The sequence below is a fragment of the Hypomesus transpacificus genome, chromosome 9 (assembly GCF_021917145.1).
Source record: "Hypomesus transpacificus isolate Combined female chromosome 9, fHypTra1, whole genome shotgun sequence".
NCBI lineage: Eukaryota > Metazoa > Chordata > Actinopteri > Osmeriformes > Osmeridae > Hypomesus > Hypomesus transpacificus.
Window position 1 is genome coordinate 19,637,865 of NC_061068.1, and position 24,680 is coordinate 19,662,544.

The following is a 24,680-nucleotide window of genomic DNA, read 5'->3' on the forward strand; positions in this document are numbered from 1 at the left end:
CCTTGTCTACCGAATCATTTGCTTTAAGTTCTTTTTGACAATAGGTTTCATCCGGGGTTTTTTTTTTGGGGGGGGGGGGGGGGGGGGGGGCTAAAAACAGATTACATCAGACTTTAAAACACGTAGAATGCAGACAAGTATTGACTCACAGTTGGATTCTGGTACAACAGATCAAAGTAAGCAGGTTTATATACAAGATGAGATACAAATGAGATACAAATTTAATTTCAAAAAGTAATATTAGGTTGGACGGGGGGTCATTTTAGTAGCACATGACTGCAGTTAGGCTGGTAAAGGTGGGAGTCTGGGAGGTGCGATTCCTGTGAGGTCTTAAGAGCTGGCCTCTGGCTCCCTCAGCAAGCTCAGAAGCTTCTCCATCTTGGCGACCTCCACCTCTGGACCCTTGGGCAGTTCCTGGCCCTTCTTCTCCTGGACGGAGGGAAAAGAAACGGGAAACAAAGAGAGAGAGAGACAGAGAGAGAAAGAGAGAGAGAGAGAAATGGTTCAGTGTTCAGTGAGCTTGGATGTTTGTGGGCGCAAACGAGCACTTGCATCAAGTTAATGCAAATCCAGTGTTTGTGTTTGCCCGTAAGCAAGAAGGAACGGGCAAACTGAACATTAGACAATTAAATTCAATTGACAATGAAAAGCAACCCCTATGTCAAAGGCCCACTTAGAACACTTCATCACAGGGAATAATGCATTCTACAAATGGTCTTTTTATGGCTCTGCGGTCAAAGTGCTTTCCACAGAGAGAATACCCTAGTAAGGTGAAATTCATTAAAACACTCAATCTGGGTAGGGAAAGTGGAAAGTGACAAATTATACCAAGAAATCTGCAGACTGAGAGCAAGAGAAAGAAACTATTTGGATATTTTACCGGTACTTAACATCCTTGATTTGAAACAGTGTGAGGTAGGGCCAGGGAGACCTCAACTGTGGCCTTGCTTTTCTTTTCTTAAATATATAATCTTGGGGCCTTTTTTGACAGAGACAGACAGAGACAGACAGGATACATAGGGTAGAGAGACAGAGAGACAGAGAGACAGAGAGACAGAGAGAGAGATATATAGATAGAGAGAAATAGTGAGAGAGAGAGATAGAGAGAAATAGTGAGAGAGAGAGAGAGAGACAGGCAGGCAGGCAGGCAGACATGCAGAAGCAGCCCGAGCCGGAATCCCGAGCCGGAGCCGCTGTGTCAGGAAGCCGTACGGTACGTGCCCTCCACCGGGCCACCCCCGAGGCCTGGCATTTGTCCTGGCTCTCACTAAAGGTTCCCACCCATTCACCCCTCCTCCAGCTGTCCATATCTTCCATCGTCACTATGGTTACAGACATCTCTGACGAGGCATAACGTGTCCTGGGGGGTGCAGGGGTAATTGAATGAGCGTAGATGAAGCCTTTTGTCTTCCGGACGAACACAGGTCTGCGTCAGGGTTAACGAGGGGAGTCGGCTCAGTGAAAGCTTGCACCGTTTCTGGGTCCACGCGGCTGTGCGCGCGAGTGCTTTCTGTCGGGTCGTCGAGTCAAAGATTGGCTCTGGCACAGATCGATCTCTGAGTTTGCGAATGCGCCCCTTGAATTATGCTGTATTTGCGGAAAACATCATGTAAGGCTCGAGGCTGAGATTCACCGTATCCTCTCTTATATTTGTTGGGGGGACATGTTATTTGTTCCTGTGTAATTAGATGCAGTCTCATTCTCATGCACATATATTGAAATGCAAGGTTTCTGTTACTGGAAAGAGTGACATTCCAAGATAAAGAACTTGATTGGTGGGTCACAGACTGCCGACATCCATTGCCTGTATAGGATGTGCAACCAAGTAGAAGGACTTTTGGTGCCACCTGTGAATGGGACTATGTGCTGTAAGTGCACTGGGGTCTAAACTAGGACATAGGGTCTAACATCTGGGTTACTTGGTGTGTCAGCAAATCCTGCTATTTCACAAGACCACTCTGGGTGTTTGTGGTGAACAAGGTAGACAGTATGGGATGCCATATGTGAGAATAACATGATTTCAGGTCTGAGAGAAAGAGAGAGATTCAAATGAAGCACCCTGTCCATTCACTCGCATGCAGACCTAACCCATCGGAACCATACAAATAAACCATAAATACATAAAGGATTTATCCCTTTGCTCTGCAAGCTCGTTCATTCCTGTCCAAAACACAATCACGTGGACGCCTCATCAAGTCAGGTGCTGTGATCCCTTTGCTAGCATGACGAAACCCATTTCCAATGAATCACTGGTGACTCATTGAGCAAAGCGAACGTCCGTTGTGACACACGCGACTCTTGAAAAGCGGGGAGCAGAAGTGACGGCAGGGCCATGGCTGACCCCCAAATGGCCCTAAAAAAGGCCAGTGAGTCAGAGTCCTTTTCTCTAGCCCTGTGGTTACTGAGAGGACGATGACTCCAAACAGCACGTGGTGCCAACTGTGATCGTCGGTGGCCATAACAGGATGGACACATGGAGCAGGGCCGTGTGGACGCCTTTGAGGGCAGCGCCGAATGGCCTTCCTTCTTCACGTCCTCAAGGTCCAGGCTGTGGGCAGGGAACTTCAAACATCTGAGATGAGAAGGGTATCGCCCGTCGACACAAAACCCACTGGCAGTTTGAACGAGAGGGGACACTGCTGCTTTGGCTGTGTTCGACTGGTGCAAACGGATGTCAACCAATGCAGAGTGCGAGTGACTGAATGAGAGACAGACCCCCCGTAAACCCCTAATAATGAGCAGGGAGAGAGAAAATGGGAGCCTTCTTTTATTTATTTAGTCAAATCATTCATCTGGGGGTAAGTATTGCTTGTCAAACCATTCTAAAGTTCCGATGACATGGTCACATCAAAGGTAATTGGATTCCCATCAAAACCCTCGGTTGTTACACATCGACTATAGTGATCAGACTGTTGTGAGTCATAACCAATTCTGTATCCAACCTTGATCTATGTGACGCATAATTTTTTTTCTCAAGCCTTTCGTGAAACAAAGTTGAACAAATAAACAAATGCATCCCTCAATAACTGTTTTGTGCCAGCTTGCCACTTGCCTGTCCAATAATAAATCAGGCTTTGCCTTGCGTGCAAAACAGGCGCTCCCTCGAGATTATGCACAATTGATTGATACTTCCAATTGCCTTCTTGCGGTTGACATTTCAGCCCGATCGATCCTTGCAATACTAGTACCGCAGGGTAAAGCTGCAATCTGATTGTTGTTATCCATGGGGGGGGGGGGGGGTGGGAGTCACCCTGTGGCTTTACACGGGAGCATAGCAACAGTCTACACGCTTCTGTTACTCTGTTTATGTTCCAGTGGGAACTGTGTTTGCGAGGCTGACCGTGAGGCAGTTTGAGATCTGTTTCCGGAAGCTATACCACTGGGATTCCCTTACCTTGGGTTTCTTGCGGAGGTTGGGTGAGAGCTTGAGGCTGGTGACGATGCCTCGGTCGTCGCCTACGATGAGGATGGGGTGGACGGGGTTGAACTCCACGTGGGTCAGCTTGGTCTTCTTCTTGGCTACCACTGGCTGCTGGCAGATGGCTTCGTACTTGTTGATGCTTAGGTCAAAGATGTGGACCTGAGGGCACAGTGACATTGAATGGGATGAGTGAGGCAGTGAAAGACGAAAATGTGCCGTTTGTTCATTCTGGTACATTCATAATGGGAGCGATATTTTGCTGTTCCCTTTTTTATTAAATCATCGCACAGTGGTATCGTGTAGGATATATCCCAAGTAACATGAATAATATGAAAAGGATTTGAATGGGTTAAACATCTGTGTGGATGACAGAAGGCTTTGCTGCATACATGACTGTACTTTAAATCAAGGCAAAGTTAGGCCTGAATCAGGCCTAAATGAATGTTCAATGCCTACAACCTCCAGGTAGAGGTCGAAACAGTAATAGCCAATCAGACTGGTTCTGATAGCCGTCTTGTGTGTGCGAGTGCATGTGAGATAGAGCAAGATGGACAACAAGTGAGAGGTAAAGGCTGATTGTGTTTGTAATTGAAACGCTTGAAAAGGCTATCTTGTGCAAGGAAGTGTTGCAGCATTTCTCGTATGTACTGCACGTGTGTATCTTGCCTTTTGTACAATTTTGTGACCGCAACTAGCTCACGGAGAACAGTCAACAGCCTGCTAATGCTTGTGCTAATTCTTCTGTGAAATCAACTAAGGAACATCAAATGGATTCCAGGAAGTGATCATACATGTAATCCAACAGAGTGAATCCTAGTTACCTGTCCTCCAGTTAGCTTCAAGGCAGCTCTATATATTTCAGCCAAGGGCTTATTGACAGTATTAGTCACCAGAAACGTCCACAGAAATGCATGACTCACACCAAAAACGCACCACAACCAACGGCTCATTTACATGAATTGTACGCGCAAATGCCCATGGCAATGCATGACGCACACCACAAGTGCACTTAGTAATATGACTGTGAGGCTGGTGAAGTTGTATGAGCGATGTAGACAGCAGGTGCGAGGCTAAGGGAGGTCCAGGGTCCGGCTCTACACTTGGGGGTCAATTGGGGGATGAAGACAGACAGAACAAGTTTTTTTTCTTTTCTTCTCCCGCTCACCCCTTCCTTGCTGAACCTTGGTCTAGCACGGTCGTATCCATATCGGTCCATGTGAAAGGCGGCAGGGAGAATGGAGGCCGTGGGGGCTGGAGGAGACCTTTTGTTAGCGCCCGCTCATCCCGTGTTCTCATTGTCATTCATGGGTTTACCGTCTGAGGCTGAGACGGCGAGAGACCCTGACATTTGAGTGTCACCCATCAGTGCGAGACTGGGCTGTCGCCATGGGGATATACATGAAGGAGTAGTGCAGAGTCGCCTTAGCTGGGATTCCGGATGGTGGCAGAACACATTAAAGATCTTGTTCTTTTGGGAGTGTTACGCCAACCAAAAACCACACAGTTGGAAGGCACAACAAACTCGCATGCCAACAGTATGCCAAAATGTATGAGGTGAAATTCTAGTGACGTTGAAGAGATGTTGACGCAATATAAGTGCATTATAAATAAAACACATTTGTAAATCATGTCTTCATTGTATAAGATTTACGAGTTTAAGCATGGTTTGGTAAACATTTCAATCCCAGCTACCTTTCTCAGACACCTGGATTCAAACGAAACATGCCATATTCAATATTCATAATACTGAATATGCTTTAAAAAAGGTCAGCAGTGCCAAAACCCATTTTTGCCATTGTTTCTAAGCTAATGGGTTTGACTAATTGAAATTCTGTATACACACGTGGGACCTCATTACAAATGATTCTCTTTTTGTAAAATCTAGTGAACTAAAGGAAGGTTTGTGTAATACACTGAAATGGTTGCTGCGATTTTCATAGTTTTATTTGATGGCAGGTTTTTCATATTAAACCGTTGAGTCTGTTTTTTATATTTTGTATATATGTGAACTATTACTCCGTCAGGACATTCTTATAACGATACTTCTACAATGATTATTAACATAGCTATGTATGAAGTTACTAAGTTACTAAGATACCAGTCCAAAGATTGTGATCTGCATATTGCTTCCTCTTCGCCATCTGTCTCAGCCAACAGTGTTATTTCCTGACCAGGGAGAGGTTGGACAGGATTCAACGTATTACGCAAATGCTGCCATTCGCCTCTAAATTCCTCCCATTTATCCTTGATGATATTCATTTTGCGCGATGGAGCAACAGCTGGGAGCAAACGGCCGTCGGCAGGCTGTTTCCTGGCCCCCGCTGCACAGACGAGGCGAGCCTCGACGCATCCCTTTGAGGACCAGACAGAGGACAACTGGCTGGCATACTAACAACACGCTAAACTAACTGACTGCAAATGATGGCGGCACTAAATCGAAAGGTTCTTGGAAATAACCGAGAAGAACAAGGCAGATCCCCAAACGACCTGGTTTCGAAACTGAAAACAAACACTTTAGACTTACAGAGGGAGTACAGAAAGATTTCACCATTAAGACTATGTTGTGTTGCCCTGTTCGGCAAGATACATTCCCCTTGCACACTTATAATACATGATTTTATGACTATATTGTGTATATTTAGCTGGAGCTGAGCCAAAGCAGTACTGGCAGGAAGTTCAGACCAGGTATGAGGTAGCATCCTTTGGCTGTCGTTGAGCCCGGTAGTGGGGAAAAAAACGAGCATTTCCAGCTCTGGTCGTTTGACTTACCTTGCCGTCTGTGGTGGCAGCAGCAAAAACTGTGGAGGAGTATGGAGACCAGGCCACATCTCCAACAGGGGAGTTCAGGTCAAAGGTGAACATCGGTGTGCTGAAGAGACAGGTGCATAGATTAGGACAAGTGGATGTAAGTGTCTGGGCAATTATGAATTATTATGTTTTCTCACAGCACCATTCGCAGTGAACCCTTTTTTTGTTGCACTGTACAGGTGTTAAACACTTAAAGGTACGATGGGTACAATTAGTAGAGTAGCGAAAAAAATCTGAGGCATTTCTCTGACCGGTAGTCACTTGCCGTGCTCCGGGTTTCCGGATTGGTCAACTGTCTTTGAACGAAGCAGAAAATGGATGCTAGTTTCATTTCACAGGGCCTGCACTTACTGCTCTGGGCCCATGTGACTTTCTGGTGTCTCTTTGAGCGTCAGTCTTTGCTAACCTCTTAATGTCTTATCTATGTATGGATGGTTAGTGTTTTCAAAGTAATTGTATGTGACTTTCATGTGTTTATGTTGTTTCTGAGCCAATAACCTAAGACTCATAATGTGATGGACAATAACGTTTTTGGAATCTTGAAGGCTACGCACATCTGTTTAACTGCCGATGGGCTCAAATGGGAGACAGATGCATCGTAAACATGAACCTGTAGGGTGCAGAGTGGCAGTTACTTGAGCTGAACTGCAGGTGCAGGGAGGATGGCAGCATGTGTATGATTTTATTCAGAGTGATAATCACTTCACTGTGACCAGCAACCCAAAGGTAAAACTAACCCCAACCACGTTCATGGATTTTTACACTAGTTAGTTGTGACATTGATTTGTGATTGGTGGACAGACATTCATAATAAATCATGGCTAATGTATCTTTACAACAAAACAATAAATACAAAAGTCCCCTATGCACCAGCACAGACTATCAGTCAATGTGTTTATTAGCATGCTGGCAATTCCCTGCATGTCTATTGGGATTCAAGTATGCTTGTTATGAAAATCATTTTGCTCGTTAGATGAGTTGACTACACATCTACAGCCTTGTGTCCAACTACCGTGAGAGCGGCATCACTTAGCATCTGATTGCAGCACTGCTGTCAACTTCCAATCAGCTTCCCGTATGTTGGTGATTGGTCCCTTGAGGCCTCAGTCAGTGCTGCGCTGGGCAGAATATCTCCCCCCTGTTCTCGACTGGATTCCCTGATAAGACTAATTGCTAGAATGAGGTCCGTAGCCACGTGAAAGCCTCTTTGCTTGGAGTACAGACGTTCTCAGCCCACATCCTCGTAAGCACAAAGGATTGCGAGAGAGATATGGATTCCTTTTTAACTACAAAATATCTTATGGAATGGAGTGTGTATTTTAAAGCCATTTACCGATGCTTACCAAAAATGTGTTATTGCAATGTGAATAATCCTACGTGTAAATGTTACCCATAACAAGGAGGTACTGGTACATATTCTTCCATTTCTAATTTGATAGCAGTCTTTAGGAGAATTCCACCTACTCATAACAAGAGGAGCCTGGAATACAAACCCTCAACCAACTACAAAGACACTCTCTCAGACTGCTCACAAAGAGCTCTTCCCACTGTCATCTCATTAAGAACCTTCTAGAGAAGCTCTGAAGAGGTGACAGAGACCCCAGACCGTTTCTAATGCTAGCCCCTCACAGGATAAGATAATAAGACCTTAGCTTTCCAACAAAGAAATCCAAAACACGTTGGACGTGAGACTCAGCCTGACAGGAATTACAAAATAGACAGAGATACTGCCACAAAGTCGTGAGGAGAAGCATTATAGTCAGTCTGGCTCCCTTTTTTGCCAAGCACCTCCACAGTGTTCCCCGCTTCACATGGCCTGGTCAGAAACAGGACCTACAAGCCATGGAAAATGGTGTAAATATGCTGGTGAATTAATTTGTAATATTGCGTATAATTTGCTTTTTAATAGTTATAGATGTTATCTTGCCATATTAGCCCCAGCCTGTATTATTGATTTATTTTCTTTCTTGTGTTGTCTTATGCTGCGTTGCACTTCTCATTTGAAATGGTTTAGTTGATGCAATATATTGTTATTGACTGCTGTGTTCTCTTGCACTGACAACATCTGTCACTAAAAACTTAAGAAAGATTTTTAATATTTGCTAATCATCAAATTCTCTTCAGATAGCCATATCAACATTAGGTGTTACATTTCTTACACAATTATGACTGGGTCTGAGACTGTGTCTCAAGTTAGTATGAATTCCACACTAGATATAAATATACATATCAAATATAGTTTAGCAACACCCATCATTCTAGTACAATAGAACCACTCTCTGATCAAGCAGCATTAACTCTTACCCCCCCTAATGTCATCACTCTGCCACAATATAGCCCCTGCAGTTAGACAGGGAAGGAGAGAGGTGTGGGGAGAGGACGCATAGAAAGCCAATGAGGAGGGAGGAATGTTCTGGGGCTGAACAGTGAGAAAGATCCAATCAAAAGCGCCTTGTCATGCCACAGAGACTCCCCCTGTGCCAGCCAGCAAGTCAACGGAACCTCTTTTATCCTGACACGAATATGAATGATATCGTTTCTTCAAAGGTCTCTATCGGTCACCTTGTCTGTCGATGGCATTTGGCTGTTTTGTCATTCGAGCCCTCTCCTCCCCGAACTCTGGGTGACGAGGCCCACCAGGTATAAGGGATCCATGACAATCAGTTAAGAGACTTGCAGAGGGGCACGTACAAGGTTCAAGGCACGAGGGCATAACAATTGAAGATTAGGAATGTATAGGCTCGTGGCTTGATTTACCACAGAGGATCACAATGAACGTGACGTATCAATGAAAGAAAAGAAATAGCAAACTCATTAGAACCTTTTTTTGTGCATTGTGCACACATGGGTTGTTAAAACTATGGCCCAGCCACTACCACTGGTTGCAGGATAAACAAGGTGATCCACACTCACAACAAACCTCTGAATCTGAAAGTATGTTTTACTTTCCCTGAATATTGGAGAGCAGATGCTGGTCCACGTCCGAATTCCGTTCCATTGTGCATCTGAACATTCAAATGTATGCTCGGATGACAGCTCGATGCCAAGAGTCAGGTTGAAGTAGTGCTAAACATGACCATAATATATAGATTAAGTTAAAAAGGTTGGGGGGGCAATAACATTTTACACATCTGAGGATTGGATGCAGAGTTATTACCGTGCACACAAAAAATGTGCAAAGATTAAGAAAATCCGACAGCTCATACGTTTTCATGGCAGTAGTAGGTCTTTTGGGAATCTGTCTCATATTCAAGTGGGCTGACGGCACAGAGCTCCAGCAACAGATATATGGATGGTGAGGGTGGGGGGCTGTTGAGCGATGGAGAATGTTTATCACTGGGCTGAGCCATTGATTCATGAGAACTTCCTTACACAGACAGTGACTAATAGAATACTGTAGGTCTGAGGTAACCTTCCTCTTAAAGTCAAAGTTCATTCCGCTGGAAGTGTATCGATGTAGGAGCTGTTCGATAGAGCTCTGTCTGCACCAGGCTCTCCTTTGTCTTTGTAGTCATGATAACAAAATGAATATGGGAACGAGGTCTGGGGTAAAATAGCTACTACGAAACACAGTTTGAATACAGAAACCTGGACTAAAGGGTCCACTAAACTTTGTCAGAGGATGCTGCAGTTTTAGTTCAAAAACGGATTTGACTTCAGTGGAACATAAACGATATTTGGTCGGTTTTGGGCTTGGACTGGAGTCTGTGGAACCTTAAACTGGTCCTGGGTGGAGAGGGTGTCACCTTGTGTTGCATGCGTGAGAGGAAAACGAGGAGGGAGTCAGATGGCTGAGCGGTTAGGGAATCAGTCTATTAATCAGAAGGTAATGGTTAATTCTCGATCCAGCATGAACGTAATCTATCCACAAAATTAAGATTTTTCTGGTTACAAACATTTAGTCCCAAAAATGGGCCTAGTTTGCGCTGTAAGCACCAGCTAGCCTTGGAACCAGTGCAGCAATTATTAGCTGGATAATTATAACTATTACTTAGTCAAGCGAACCATTACTTTTGACAACAAGGGGGATGTCTAATAGGTTTGTCAAATGATCTGGCAGGTAAATTATATTGTGTCCAATCATGTGCAGGAGAGGGTCATAAATATGCAGCAATTACAATGATGAATGTGCATTCATTCAATTTCCACAGTTTGTAATGCAGGCCAATTTAGCTGAACTTGAAACACTCTTGAGGATATTTTGGTTTGCCATCTGTCAATTTGACACTGTCGTTGACAAAGTACGGGCTATCCTCTATTTGCTCAGCATTTAATCGCTGTTTAGAAAAAGTAACGACAAATAACAAAATCAAATTGAAAAGCGCATAATCTCTCTATGACGTTCCAGTATTTTAACAACACTTGACCGTTTGAATAAACATTCACCTTGAGCAGTTTCATAGAAACTGTTGGAATCCACACCTAGGAAATCCCTAGTCAAGAGACTTGAGGCTGGCTATACATTATCCAACCTCAATAGCTCCTTGCATTTCAGAGCCTTTTACATGGTGGTTGTTGAACAGCCAGCATTCTGATGTGCATGCAGTCTGATCTGGCATTGACGGATGTCCCACACTACAAAACTGTGGGTACACACATGGCTTACTTGATGGTGTGGTCCCAGATCTTGATGGTCCAGTCAGAGCTGCAGGAGATGAAGACCTTGGGGTGGAAGGGGTTCCACCTGACCGCGTCCACCGCCATGTTGTGGGCGTCGAATGTATCCAGGAACTGGCTGGAGTAGGCCTTGGAGCACTGAGGAAAAAAGGGGATCCAAACAACATCTCTGTTGACGTCCACTTAGCCATGGAAAGCCCAACCTCACCCATATCAAGTTTTACTTGTAAAATAACTTGTACTACTAAACTGTTATAAACTCTCACTACCTAGCTATTTCTATGTAACTACAATGTTGTTATCATAGGTATTGCTGTGTAGTTACATGGTAGTTAATGTAACCTTAATGTGAAATGTTGCCCAGTGTTGTAATATTTACATATAACATTTCCATAAAGCAAAAGCCTTGGTACTTTACTAGACGCCTACACATTCTTTATCATGTAAATATATTCTCCATTTCATGCCAGTGAGATGCAAGGTCAGGCATTCAGCTTGAGGAGTTTGGGAAAGTAAAAGCATGACTTGTTTTACATGTGGTTAGTTAGCCCAGGGAGAACGCTGTTGTATTGCACAGTGTGGACCACAGCACCATGCTCTGAGTAGTTTCAGTAGAGTCCACAAAGTTTGCCACTGAACTCTGGACGTGTTGGAAGGTTTCGGGAGGAAGAGCAGGGCTGAGAGGGCAGTACAAGATTTTTCGTACGAATCAGAGCAAAGCTCCGGATGGGTTGCTGTTAGGAGACAGTGATTATCAATCACAGCTGTCAACATCCCTAGTATTTGGAGAAAGAAAGTGCACTTTAAGGCAGCTGTCAAAAAACCAGTGGTACCTTTGCGGAATGTTGCGTTCGGCACAATATTGCCATGTGTGATGAATGCCACTTGGATATTACTAAGTAGACACTACAGGGCTGTAGGCAATGTGATGGAGGGTTAAATGAGCCAGGGAATTGCACTCACAGCACCCTGGAGCAGTTTTTAGCATCTTGTGTCTCAACAAAACACTTGTGTATATGCAACGTATAGGGCCTAGTTTGAGCATTTTTCAACTGTACAGGGTCTCCCTAGGTGGTGTTGACAAATGAGACGTCATAGCTACAGGGGGTCTACTTTAGATACTGGTTTGGCAAACCTCTGGCATGTGTATGCAAGATGTGTTTCAGCTCTCCAAGCTGAAGGTAATGAAAGAAAATGGCCTGCAGGCTAAACATCGCGGCTCTTTTAATTATTATCTTGGCAAGCCCAGGAAATTAAGTCACATTTAAGAGATCAATACCATTCTTGTCCATGTTGTGTTTTGGGGAGGGGGGGAGGGGCAACAGCAACAGTGGGTACAGTGTGTACCAGGATGACACCGGATAGTCACTCTGAGGCAGTGGGAGATAAGACCTGTCCTGTCTGTACCCCAGGGTGATGAGTCAGAAGAAGAGGTGACAGACAGGAACTGATATATTAGATGTGTGTGAGTGAGAGAGAGAGAGAGAGAGAGAGAGAGAGAGAGAGAGAGAGAGAGAGAGAGAGAGAGTGAAAGAGAGAGACAGGCTGAGATTAATAAGTAAATAAAACACCGTAAAGGCCAGACAGAACCAATATCTTCTACATAATCAATACTTGTTTCCTTGATTGGAAATGAAAAAGAGAAGGTATCATGTCATATGAGGCATGAACCAGGACTATTGTGTTGTAATGAAATATACCCAGACACCCTGCTACCATAGCTCAAAGGCCTCTAAAAGATGACACTGAAAACAAACAAATGAGCTGTTAGCATCTCTGATGTCGAAGAAGGAACCCTTGTCAACACAGCATGCTTCAAAAATTTAATCAGCTCAAAACCCCAATTAGCATGTGCGCAGCTATCAGAAACGCATCAATGAACCTTCAGCTAGCACGGTTGGCTAACCTGGCTCGTGATATAAACAAAGCTTTTGAGGAAGTAGAACGGGAATTACCATAAGTAGGCTGGGGGGATACATTCATCACAATCAGGGTTTCAAATATTATGCTGGAGTTCATTTTTCAAGGTAATCTCCCATCTTTCTGCATATCACTGCAGAGCACATGCAATGCCAAATGAGGAAGGGACAAAAGCCAAAAACTACAGCTGTACACCAGCCTTTCTTTCTCAGGTACTCAATAAACGCTTAACACGCCAAACAAGACGGCTTCCCAGGGACCCAGAACGACCGCATGTCCATCGCGCCCACAAACCAACATGATGACATACTTTGGATAAAAGCATCTGCTAAATGAATAAATGCAAATGACAACACACACTTCGGCATCCATAGGGTCACACACACACACACACACCAACAAAAACAACACTGCCTTTTTGATATCTGGCATTCTAAGAGCCCCATGCCCTCCCCTTAAAACCTTAAGAGGTTTTAAGGAGAACACTTCCTCACTGGCTGATAGTGGTGCAAAGCCAGCACAGCAGGATATTGCACACCACGGCACAACTCAGCGAGCCTGTATTTCTCAGAGGAGACAGGGAGACAGCCATGAGGTCTCATTATGTGGCAGGGTGGGGTTTTTGTTTTTGGAAGGGCCCTAGTAGGAGGAGAGTCAGCCATTTGGCGTGTGGGTGGTAAACGTCCAAGGGATCAAGTTGAAAACAAAACAAATACTTTCCCACTTAATGATACTTTACGGCTAAGAGCGAGTTTATTGGTGCGTTTCGTGTGCAGTGCGCTTGTGGTCAGGAATAGTCGTGGCCCAACAGAAACTGGCAGAAATGTTATTCTCACTTGACAAATACTTAACAAGCCGTTTGTCCCTTACAGAGCACTTTTCCATCTCCAATCGAGTTGCTTCCTGGTTAAGCTAGCCACGGTGAGCTTGACCATAAACTCTGGTAGGATAAACCGATAAAACTGTCCAAAAAACAAGACAAGGCTAGTTTGATAGATAACACAAATCCGGACCAGTGACTGATCAGACAACTTCATAGGCAACAGCATTACACTTGGGAGACCCAAAGTTTGTACTGGACCAACTTTCATGGTTTTTCCACAGCGTGGGTAGATAGATAGGGCCCCTTGTAGGCGTTGAAGATTGGCAACATCCCTTGAATATGTAAAAATGTGTGATTTTGTTCTAAAAACCATTCATCTCTGCTTTGAGTCACTCTTAAAAATGTAAAAGAGGTGCTCAAAGATATGAAGGGCACTCCCCTTTAAAGCTAGGATAGGTAATATTTCTGAGAAGCGCTTTGTCATATTTGCTGAAATAAACTTCCCATTCTGATAGCAATCAATAAATCAAATGCTCTGATAAAAAAATCATATATCTGTGGCCATTGCAGGACTGTATTAAACACAACCAATCATTGCGTTCGGACCAAATGCAATGCTTGGCCGGGCTACTTGCCTGTCTACCTACAGTACCTGCACGTCAGGCAGTGTAGTAGTTCATGTGTTTTGGGGGAGTGGCTTTGAAGGGAGGTAATGGGATATTTTGGGTGGATACTTTTAAACTCAAGCCAAAATTGCGTACGTACCTACCCTGCCTTTAAGGCAACCAAGATTGTGTACGTACCTACCCTGCCTTTAAGGCAACCAAACAAGACTCACCTTGTGGATCTTTCCCTCCTCAGTGCCGACCAGGAAGAGGTATTCAATCTCCTTGTGGAAGTCAAAGGAGGTTCCACAAGCTGGGCATAGGCCGATGCAAGACAAGACAGACATTTCAACAAAGCAGCATGTAGTCAGGCTCGAATTGTCTTCACTCAAGCTGTACTGAAAACCTCTGCTGCACTGCACGCATCCGGGAATGAACAGATGCAAACAATGGGCCAGAGACAACCGCCAACAGAGTAGTTGAGTGTTACCGACAATAACATCCAATCTCAAATGTCTTTTTTAAGGAATTAACATTCATCAAACATTGCTGCCATCTGTTTGTCTGTCGTGGTTGAAATATGAGCAGCAAATCTGAAACGGCATGATTAGCGCAGCACACAAAACATACTATTGTCGTTGTACCGCCACACATAGGTTGCTGCACAACAGATGGTGTTAGATGGGGACTCGTCATTCTGATCTTACTGCCAAATGAGGTGTGAAAACATCTGAGTGACTGTAATTGTGTAGCGAAACTCAAAGCATTACCAAACGGCTACTGCTTGGATAAACGTGGAGCCGAAAGATGAATGGAAAAGAGGGTCATCGTGACTCATTATAATGGGATCAACAAGAGGCTCTCTGTCCCCGACCGAATGATTTCAGTAAGAGGACGCAAAGAGTTTAATGTAATGTCGTGTTGGCCTGATAATGTCTGTGCATGTGTTGGCAAACAGTCACTCCTTCTGTTTAACTACACTGGCTAAAAAAACACTGTCTGTCTTCGAGTCATACGCACTCTCACACACACACGCACACACACACACACAGACACACACACACTCTCACACACACACACACACACTCACACACACACACACACTCTCTCACACACACACACACACACACACACTCTCTCACACACACACTCTCACACACACACACACACTTACCCATGGTGGGAAGCTGCATTCCCTCTAGTCCCTCTGACAAGGCTCCCTCCAGAGACAGTTTGATGATGTCTGTGAAGACCAGTTCGTTCTGCGATCAAACCAACACAGCTGTAAAACTCGGATGGAGGCTACGGGGATAAATCGTCGACTTGGCCCATTCTCTTGTTTCGTTTGCACGTAGACATTGTGCTCGCCAGAAACCGAGGCCCTCAAAACAAAGCTTTGTTTACGAGGTCCCTCTCAGTCTTGATCGTGTTTCATTGAGAAGTGTCTGCTGTAGTGTTTAGTGGCTCAAATCTGACGTGTTGACAGGGCTATTTATGTTGAGGTACTAAATTCAGAGAGATAGAGAGGCAAAGAGACAGACAGAGAGAGAGAGAGAGAGAGAGAGAGAGAGAGAGAGAGAGAGAGAGAGAGAGAGAGAGAGAGAGAGAGACGGGCTACAAAGGAACTCAAACGTATTTCGCGGGCACCTTGACAAGAGTCCACGATACGACGCGTCCGTCGGATGACACAGAGAAGAAGTTGTGATTGTTGTCCATGTCGTCCTTCTGCCACCTCACCTGAAACCAGTACCAGCATGGGATTAGCACAGCCATGAAAGAAAAACCCATGTATCGGAAGAGTTATGTTCATACTTTATATAAGTATTGACTGTAGCCTAGTATGTAAGCACCCACTTTGCGATGAGCAAGACACACTGAAGATAGCCTAGTCAGCAGAACCTGATTCGACAGATGGTTTGTTACACATAACCATCTGGGAAGTCGTGTTTAGAAACTGATTTAAAAAGGCAAGTGATTGTATGAACAATATGTCCATCACCGTCTATCACAGGCTAACTATGCCGTTGTCACACCTAAATCACACCAGTGGCTGCCGGTACTTTGTCAGAGGATGCTGATTGGTCCGAACCACTGTGGTTCGGGCACAAAGAGATACCTTGGAGCTCGGCAAGATGGATTCTCACATAGTCGTAATGTCGCGAATCACCTCGTCTCGCAAGGTCATAGTAAGCCCACTCCCTCCCTCTCGTTCGCACGCACACCCTTTTTTTCCGAATCGTCACAGCCCCATAGCACGCCACTAACCCCTCCCCAATCGCTCCCACGCGAACCCGACGACTGACCTGCCACACGGGGTCCGTGTGCTTGCCTGACCTGGCAGTGCTCTTGTAGGTGGGCTGCTGGCCGTCCTCCTTCAGGCTGTAGACGGCCACGCAGCCGTCGTAGAAGCCCACCGCCACCAGGTGGGGCAGAGACGTGTGGATGTCCAGGCACATGACGCCGGACGTGGTGGGGTAGGCGTACTCCGGGTAGGTGGTGTTCTTCAGGGAGTAGAAGAGCAACATGCCGCGGCCCTGCTTGGTGAAGTCGTCTGGGAAACGAGGGGGGGGGGGGGGGGGAAGCGGGGGGGTGGGATGAGAATGGCGTGGGAGAATGAGAGGACAAAGAGAAAGATTAAGGGAGGCGAAGAGGAGGAAGACGTGGGAGAAGAATGGAGCCGGAAGGATAGGAGTGGGATAGGATCAGGGGGATACAGATTGTTGTCATATTGAAAGAGCACCTAATCTCAAAACTTGACCAGTGGTGGGTTCGCATAAGAAACATGACTAAGTGGCAGGGATTTCCAAATTGGGAACATTACAAAACAAGCTTCATAAAGAAACAAACGTAAAGAACAGCTTTGAAATGAACCGTGGAAAGGTTTTCAAATCTATTTGGCGGGGCATTTATGATTTTCAAAAAAGAAGAAAATACCTATCTACAATGACACAACCGGGTGTTACTTACAAGATCCGAGACCCACAGTAAACAGATCTTCGTAAGTTAAATTCCTGCAAGGAAACAAGGTAAATACTCATGGATTATTAACCCAAAACAAACCAGTGCTTTCTATTATATATGAGTATATCTCTCTTTTATGCACCAACTGCATTATCCTCTATGACCACTTTCTCATCCTCCCTCACTGACCGACAGGCATATTGTGTTCTGGCATTGTTGCTAAATAGTGTGTCTATCATCTTGATTTCCAGCCCCATGTTCTATATCGTGGAGCACTGGAGAGAAGCTTGACAGGGTCTAACAATGACAGATCAGTCATGACTCCAATGAGGGGACGGTAGAAGGACAGGACTCGTGGTGAGGAGCAGGCTCGTTGGGCTGACGGACACGCAGTCACACTGACCAACAGAGGGCAGTCACTGACAGCCTTTTGGCTTTGTCGTACTGGAACTTCCAGAGTGGGAGAAGGGTGCCCTCTTGCTCACGGAACTCGTCTGACGCGTCCTCAAAGTACTTGAAGTCTACAGGGGCGAGGAGAGGACAAGACAAGTACAGGCAGCATCAAACAAAAGGTGTCAAGTAAAAAAAGTAAAACATTGAAAAAAAAGTAAAAGTAGAAAATTGGGTACTAAAAACGATTTATTTATAGTTCAAAATACTGTAATTCATTTTTATAATTATCAAAACCTTTTCAGATGATTCAGATAACTTTTAATTGCCGTGAGGTAATGTTCTGGACAAATATGAATACTTCACCAAATCTGCCAGCAGCCATTGAGCTAGAATCATCCTTTGCTACGTCGTTTATGTTAAGTAGGGTCATTGGGGCTACGGTTATGCTGAAATGGTTGTATTAAAAATAGAGTAGATGTCGTGTATAACCTGCCTTGTGCAATGTCATCAAATGTATTCTGGTTCACCATCCGCTCAATGATCTTTGCCACCTTGGCCACTTTGGTGATGTCATCGCTCTGAAATGAAAGTCAACAGCGACATTTGGAATGCGCTTTGAGTGCCGCTAAGTTCCAAAAGCGCTATATAAATGCAGTCCATATCAGTTGAATTCCAGCGGGAGCTCACCTGTGCCTCGACCAGCATCATCTTCTTCTTGCCCTTGTCCTCCTCCTTCTTGGCGGGGGCCGCTTTCAGCTTCTCCTTATTCCTCTCCTGCTTCTGCAGCTCCTCGACGTAGGCGTCGTAGATCTCCCACTGCCGGAGGTGGTTCAGGTGACAGGTCAGAGGACTCCGCCATATGTTCGACACTATTGTCTTCACTCATCCGTGCATCGGTTTGTTCATTTCCCCTCACTGATTCGAAAGGATTGAAGTGCTCGAAGGATACATCTATGTTGTCAGTTGTGTGTTTGTGCGTGTGGGAACGATGTTAGGGTACAAAGTGAACAGGATTGAAGTTCCTTTCATTGCTGTTAATGACAAAGTTGTTTTGCTCCAGGGAGTGTAAAACAAGGGCCTTAGTCGCCTTTCAACTTGAACATAAAAACCTGAATTGATACATAATCTCCACACATGAACAGCCATTGCAATACAACGGTAGACATCCTTTGTGTGAAAACCAAACTCCAATCCAGCCACGCTATTGTGCTTTATTTGGTAGGAAAGGAGCCAGTTCTAGTAAGCCTCTGTTCTGTGTGGCACACTTTGAATTAGGGCTGGGACCGCCGGCAGTCTCATCAGTGCCCTGTGAGAGACTATTGGATATTTGGGTACCTGGTTGGCAGTCGCAGAGAAGTTAACACGAGGAGGAGGCTCAGTCTGACATCCCCTTTCCTGAAAAGGGCGAACGTGGTGAGATTTAACTGTAAGAAACACACATAACGTACATCCAACTGTTTACATTCCGTGAGCCGTGTCAATATGACTTCTGAATCGGAATTCGTAACATCAAACATGTGGGTAGGTATTTCTATCCTCCCCCAGACAATAATAGTCCCTTGTTTCCCCCTATCCTTGGCCCCCATACCCTGAGTGGGTTGTTTAGGGTCTGGGAAGCCCTCTCGCTGTAGTTGAACTGATTGATTAGTTTTTGCTCCTTCTTGCTGCCCTTGGATGCGACGCTATCGGTTCTTTCCTCTCCTTCGGCCTCCCCCGCATCCTCTTTGCCATCCGTAGTCTGCAACGAATCAGGCATAGAGTATAAACTATTCATTTAAACCAGTACTGGGAAGCTCGCTCAGAAGGTACTCTTGGAATTTTGAGTGTTTGGGGAAAAAGTGGCAACCTTGTCAAAACTGTTATTTCTGTGACATGTAGCATGTAATGAAAAAAACTGCAAAAACCGTCAGAAAATACTAGTATAGTGCAATGGTGCCATACATTATCTTTACAACATACACTTGAAGGACACACACACCACCACCATAAACATTAGCAAAATACTCATCTCCGAATGTAAGACTAACGTAATCACGGTACAGCTCAAATCCTACAATAATATGAAGAACAGATAAATCTGTACAATGACTATAAATTAGATCCTGTTATCAAATGAGGTGATTTTGTTTACCGGGGTGTCTGCTATTGCTCCACGGGTTTCCGTCACATGTGCCTCCACTGGTGCTTTTAATAGAAAGATAAATAAAGACCCATTCATGTCATTACTAGGATTGTGTCATTGGCATCATTGGCTTTCACAACCTTCCAATGGACTGAAATGGACAAAGGTTTAGAAGGCTAAACTCAAATGATTGGTTGAGCAATAAGTGAAGCCACCACCGTGAGAAACGCCTTGTTTGGCCAGCTGTCTGCGTGCTTCATCAGAGTCCTGGTGCAGAAGGTTGCCCTCCAGTAGAAAGTGGACAGCCATCTGATCGACGCTGCTGATTGGTTTGTAAGAGCGCTCCTATGGAAAGGTAAGATTCAAGTGTAAGTGTGTTGGGTGGCAGTGCATTTACGTGGTCGTTTTGTCTCACTGTGGTTGCACTGTAAATGTTGCTGAGATGAAGGTCACTTTGCTTTACTTTGAAACTGTAACGGACGATGTTCTGTGGGGCGTGTGGGTTGTTTGCGGTCAGGATCCTTGTGAGTTCCTCTTTCAGCTCCTGGCAAGGTGAAAGGATGCATTTCAAACTTCTTAACATACAAAACAATCACACTTCTGATTTACTGCATTTCAGCTACATGTCTAAGTGCCCGTCGCTGTAGAGTTAGGCATAAGCATCCATGCCATAGTACCTGCTTGAGCTGTGTAATCGGTTACTGTAGATGTGGATGTAAAGGGCTATTTTTAGGGTGCTTTTCCAGGTAACACTAAGTTGATTCATACTTAGCTTGACCACCACTGCAATAATGCATGCTGGACAATGTTTTCTGTCATAAACCTTATCAGGGTCCTTACCGCCTCAGTGAGGTCTAACTGGTCAGGGGGCTTGATAAGTGTCTTCCCTTGTGTCCACTCATCTCCCCCTTCACCCATCTCAGCACCATCTTCTTCATCCTGGGAAAAACAACAATCATCGACTCGGAACAGAGTAATAAACAGTGTAAGGTCCTTACAACACAACTTGTATCTTAAGAATATGGTCTAAATGTATAGGACTAGATCATAAGAATATGTGTGAGGAACATTCCAGAGAACAAAGTTCATGCATAGTTATGAGTGACTCACCTTTTTCTTACTGACCGCTTTCGCAGCCTTTGCAGCTGGTGCTTTTTGCTGAGACAAGGCGTTCGGCCCCTATGACGTTTTAAGATTTATGTCTGTTAAGTTCTTGAAACAGCGCATTTTCTAGCAGGTTCCATCCTGAATAATAGTTTGCTGACAAGCTCTTGCCTAATGTCAGACCTTTTGGGTTTCTTACATGGGCCCACGTCCTAACTATCATTGACAGTTCATTATTTAACAAGTCAACACTGAGCTAATAAGGTTTAACTATATTTATGTTAAAAACTTTTCAAAATCGAATATCTCATTGCTAATGGCACAGTAGCTGTTAATTTAATGCTAAATTACATAAATTACAAGGTTTTACAACAAACTTAAGATACTTAATTAACGTTACTTGGAGCATTTTGTAGCATATTGTAAATCTACAACAGAAGGAAGACCTTGAAAAAAGGATTGCTAGATAATCCCACTCCAGTAGGCAGTGGTGCAAATAGCACTAGTACAGTATAGTACAGCAGAACCTGCACTGACTACAATTATAGTAAGCCTACAGTACAGTAGCCTACTGTACAGTAGCCTACTGTACTGTACACGTTATGGCTCAAGAAAACGTTAGCTATACTTGCTGTGTACAATACCTGCTTGGATTTCACTGTTCCTGTTTTCTGAGGAACAGACATCTTTAAAAACTTGCAGAAAACAACTATTCAGTGTTGTGCACCACAACCAATGAAAAAGAGAAAATAATTGTAAACATAAACTTAGTTGTTAATCTAATCAGGGACCAGCTACAGTTTAGATACATCCCCAGTTGTGGCTAGCTGTGTACATCGGTTGCCTTGCCAACCGTGTTGTCTCAGTGAAAGGGCACGCGGTTAATAAAGCACTCAATGTTTTGGAACCAGAGCCATAGTTTGAGCCATGACTCTGTTTGGAGCACATCATTTTCTGGATTAAATATTGACCATGTAACAAATTCACATGTAACAAATTTGCACAAACGTGTATTCTACTCATACTAGATGACATTAGTTATGAAATAATCATTTGAATTTTTTTTAAAATGGAAATAGGGAGGAGGTGTGTACCATGGAGCAAAGTATATGTATGGTGTGTTTTTATTAGCATTTGTCATTGTATTATGTTTTTCGCATAATCACGACGATTTTGTTTATGATTGGACTGGAAAGTCATGAATATTGTAAACATGTCCCAGAGCCGGAAGTGAGTTGGTAGGCAGCTGCTGGTTTGCTGTTGCGCTGGAACGTGAATCTGGCGTCGATGGTCCACAATGGTATTTCCGGTTTTGCGAGTGTGCCTTCAGAATAAAAGCATGGTCCGAGATGTGCCAGGATCTTTGGTTTAAAAAAGTAATCGCTGTTATTACACCTAAAATCAAGACCAAATAGCGTTTTTTTAATATAAGTTGTGCGAGGTATTAGTGTTATTTCTTATCTTTTATATATTTGCACTATGATGTTAAAAAGGTATAGCACTTACTGTTGAGGAATTACTTAATGTTAACAAATGAAAATATGAAGCTTAAATTCACAAATGAAAACATTTTAAATAAAGCTGTTCAATTAATTTGTTAATTAATGACTGTAACAGACTTAAAACAAACATGCAAGGAGTGAGAAAGGCTAAATAGCTCTAAGTGGCTCAAAATCAAATCAAATTGTATTTATATAGCACTTTTTACAAGCCATGTCATGGCTTCACACATGCTGATATAATTGCACCTAAATCAAACTAAAACTCTCACAGAAGACAAGGAAAAACTCAACAAAGAAAAACCTTGGAAGGAGCCATTCAGCGATGGATCCCCTCCTCCGGAGACAGTTCATGATACAGAGAGAGGCACAGACCATAGGTTGAATACTATTATGCAGTAAAAATGAAAAAATAAAATCTAAAGTTAATGGATGGTGAAACAGATATTCAGAGTTCTGAATTAATAGAGCATTTACACTGCTCTGCACTAGCATTTAACAGTTTGGGCAGTGGTCGGAAACAGGGCTGGATCAACTTAACACGACAGGACGGTCAGGTAGGAACCACAATCTCTGTGGTCCATCAGACAGCTTTAGAGAAGACTGAAGGAGATTTACCAACAGCCTCTTTTGATTTTTTCTGGGATTTAATTAATTTGTGTCTAGAAATATGAATATGTAATAATATTGGTACATACATTACCTACTTATAACCTTCAAGTAGTAAGGCTGAAAAAACGAGCCCCTTCAACATAAGGGTAAAATAGATTCACTACAAGCCCCTACCCCCAGCTCGTAAGCTTAAAGCAAAGGCCCCAATGGATCTTGGTGGTATATATTTTTTCCATTTGACACCCATCTTGTTATTGTTATTTGATTTTATTCATCCCAGTCAAACCATAAAAATTTTAAAAATCCCCCCAAAAACACATTTCTGTTGTCTAACTTGGCTCAAAAGAATAGCTTTTTCATCAATTTTTTAATGTTTTATTGCAAACAATCCCAAGTGGGGAAACTAGCATGCAATTATTTTGCCCACATCAAAGATAGCATAGCCTATCATTAAGTCAGGAGCACCACAAACTCACTTACTGTGCAAGACCGGATGAGCCAGAGTTCAACATGGTGTTGACCAATGGCTCAATTTTGTAAGCTTCAATGCGCCACTGAGCCCTTGCTATAGACCATGTTTGCTGTAGGGACGCCATCTTTAAATCATGTTTTGATGCTTTGTCTACTTAATAATAAGTCTATCCACTAACTATATGAGTGTGAGAGATTTCAAAATGTGTAATAATATTGGAACATATATCATCTGCTAGCGTATGGGAGGCTGTTAACCATACTATCAATCGACATTAAATGTTTACCAAATGCAAAGACATACCAATATATAACAAATGTATATACAGTATGGTAACTGTCGGACCATAAACAAATGAATACTAATGCCATTGTCAATAATGATATGCCCTAGAACACTAGAACTACTGTACCAGAAGTGTGTTTGTGTCATGAAGTGACACAGAAGAGATCGGTGGTTCGAGCCCTGTCTTTATTCATGTTTAATGATGTACTGTTGTATGGTGTTTGTGGGACCCATTCAAGTTTATTAAAAAAATTATACAATAACTTATTTTTTCAACCGAAGACTCATTGGCGTTATCTCGTTTTCTGTGAAGCATATGTACAAAAAAGAAACAGAATTTAAATCCAATGCAAATTGTGCAACTCCCCTACGTATTTATATCACAAACTGTGGTGTTCCAGTGCAATGGACACAGGGGTGCAACAGTGTAGGAGAAACAATGTGCAATTATAACTAAAAGGTTTGCTGTGTATCTTCACTACGGTCCTTCTCTTCCCTGGGCCTGCTGTTTCAACGAGGCAACAAAAACCTGTTTGTGTCACCTGCTTTTGGTGCACTTTTACCCTTTCTTTTCTGTGAAACTACCAAATTGCTCGCTTATTTCAATAGGCCTACATACAAATGTACTCATATTCAGCCCCTGCAAGACGCACATTGAGAGTTTGTTTACAGAAATTGTACTGGTTGGATTGTTTTAAAAAACAAATTATGTTGTGGGTCCATCAGACCCTTGAACATTGGATGAATAAACAAAAATCGACATTACAGGAGGGTGAAGGTCAACCTATGGGTGAACCTATTCTTCAAATGTGCAGTATGAGATTGATGTTCAGAGCTCATTTCTATATAATTTATATTCTATTGATCACTGACATAAAACAATGTACCAAAATAGATTCCAGTGATGTGGTGGAACGTAGAAAGGGGAATTGAAGAATCTGCTAACGATGCTCAGAGCAAGCATTGTCTAATATTTTGTCGATGTTGTCCCATGACCTTCATTTTGAAATTCTTTGGATGAAATAAACCGGAAATGAG

The 24,680-nt window shown here is 43.5% G+C and overlaps 1 protein-coding gene across 1 annotated transcript; it reads right to left on the minus strand.

Annotated features, from left to right (window-relative positions):
* Nucleotides 1–247: 247 nt before the first annotated feature.
* On the minus strand, nt 248–21,612 carry dnai1.2 (dynein, axonemal, intermediate chain 1, paralog 2). The gene is made up of 20 exons (XM_047025679.1): nt 21,419–21,612; nt 20,781–20,849; nt 20,511–20,609; nt 20,134–20,214; nt 19,889–20,015; nt 19,680–19,732; nt 19,137–19,286; nt 18,884–18,943; nt 18,236–18,364; nt 18,042–18,126; nt 17,559–17,676; nt 17,162–17,205; nt 16,498–16,745; nt 15,842–15,931; nt 15,369–15,456; nt 14,428–14,507; nt 10,836–10,984; nt 6,191–6,290; nt 3,395–3,580; nt 248–429 (listed from the first exon to the last, which is right to left on the minus strand). Exons 1-20 carry the CDS (start codon nt 21,458–21,460, stop codon nt 331–333), a joined length of 2,097 nt encoding a protein of 698 aa, XP_046881635.1. The 5' UTR covers nt 21,461–21,612; the 3' UTR covers nt 248–330.
* Nucleotides 21,613–24,680: the final 3,068 nt, after the last annotated feature.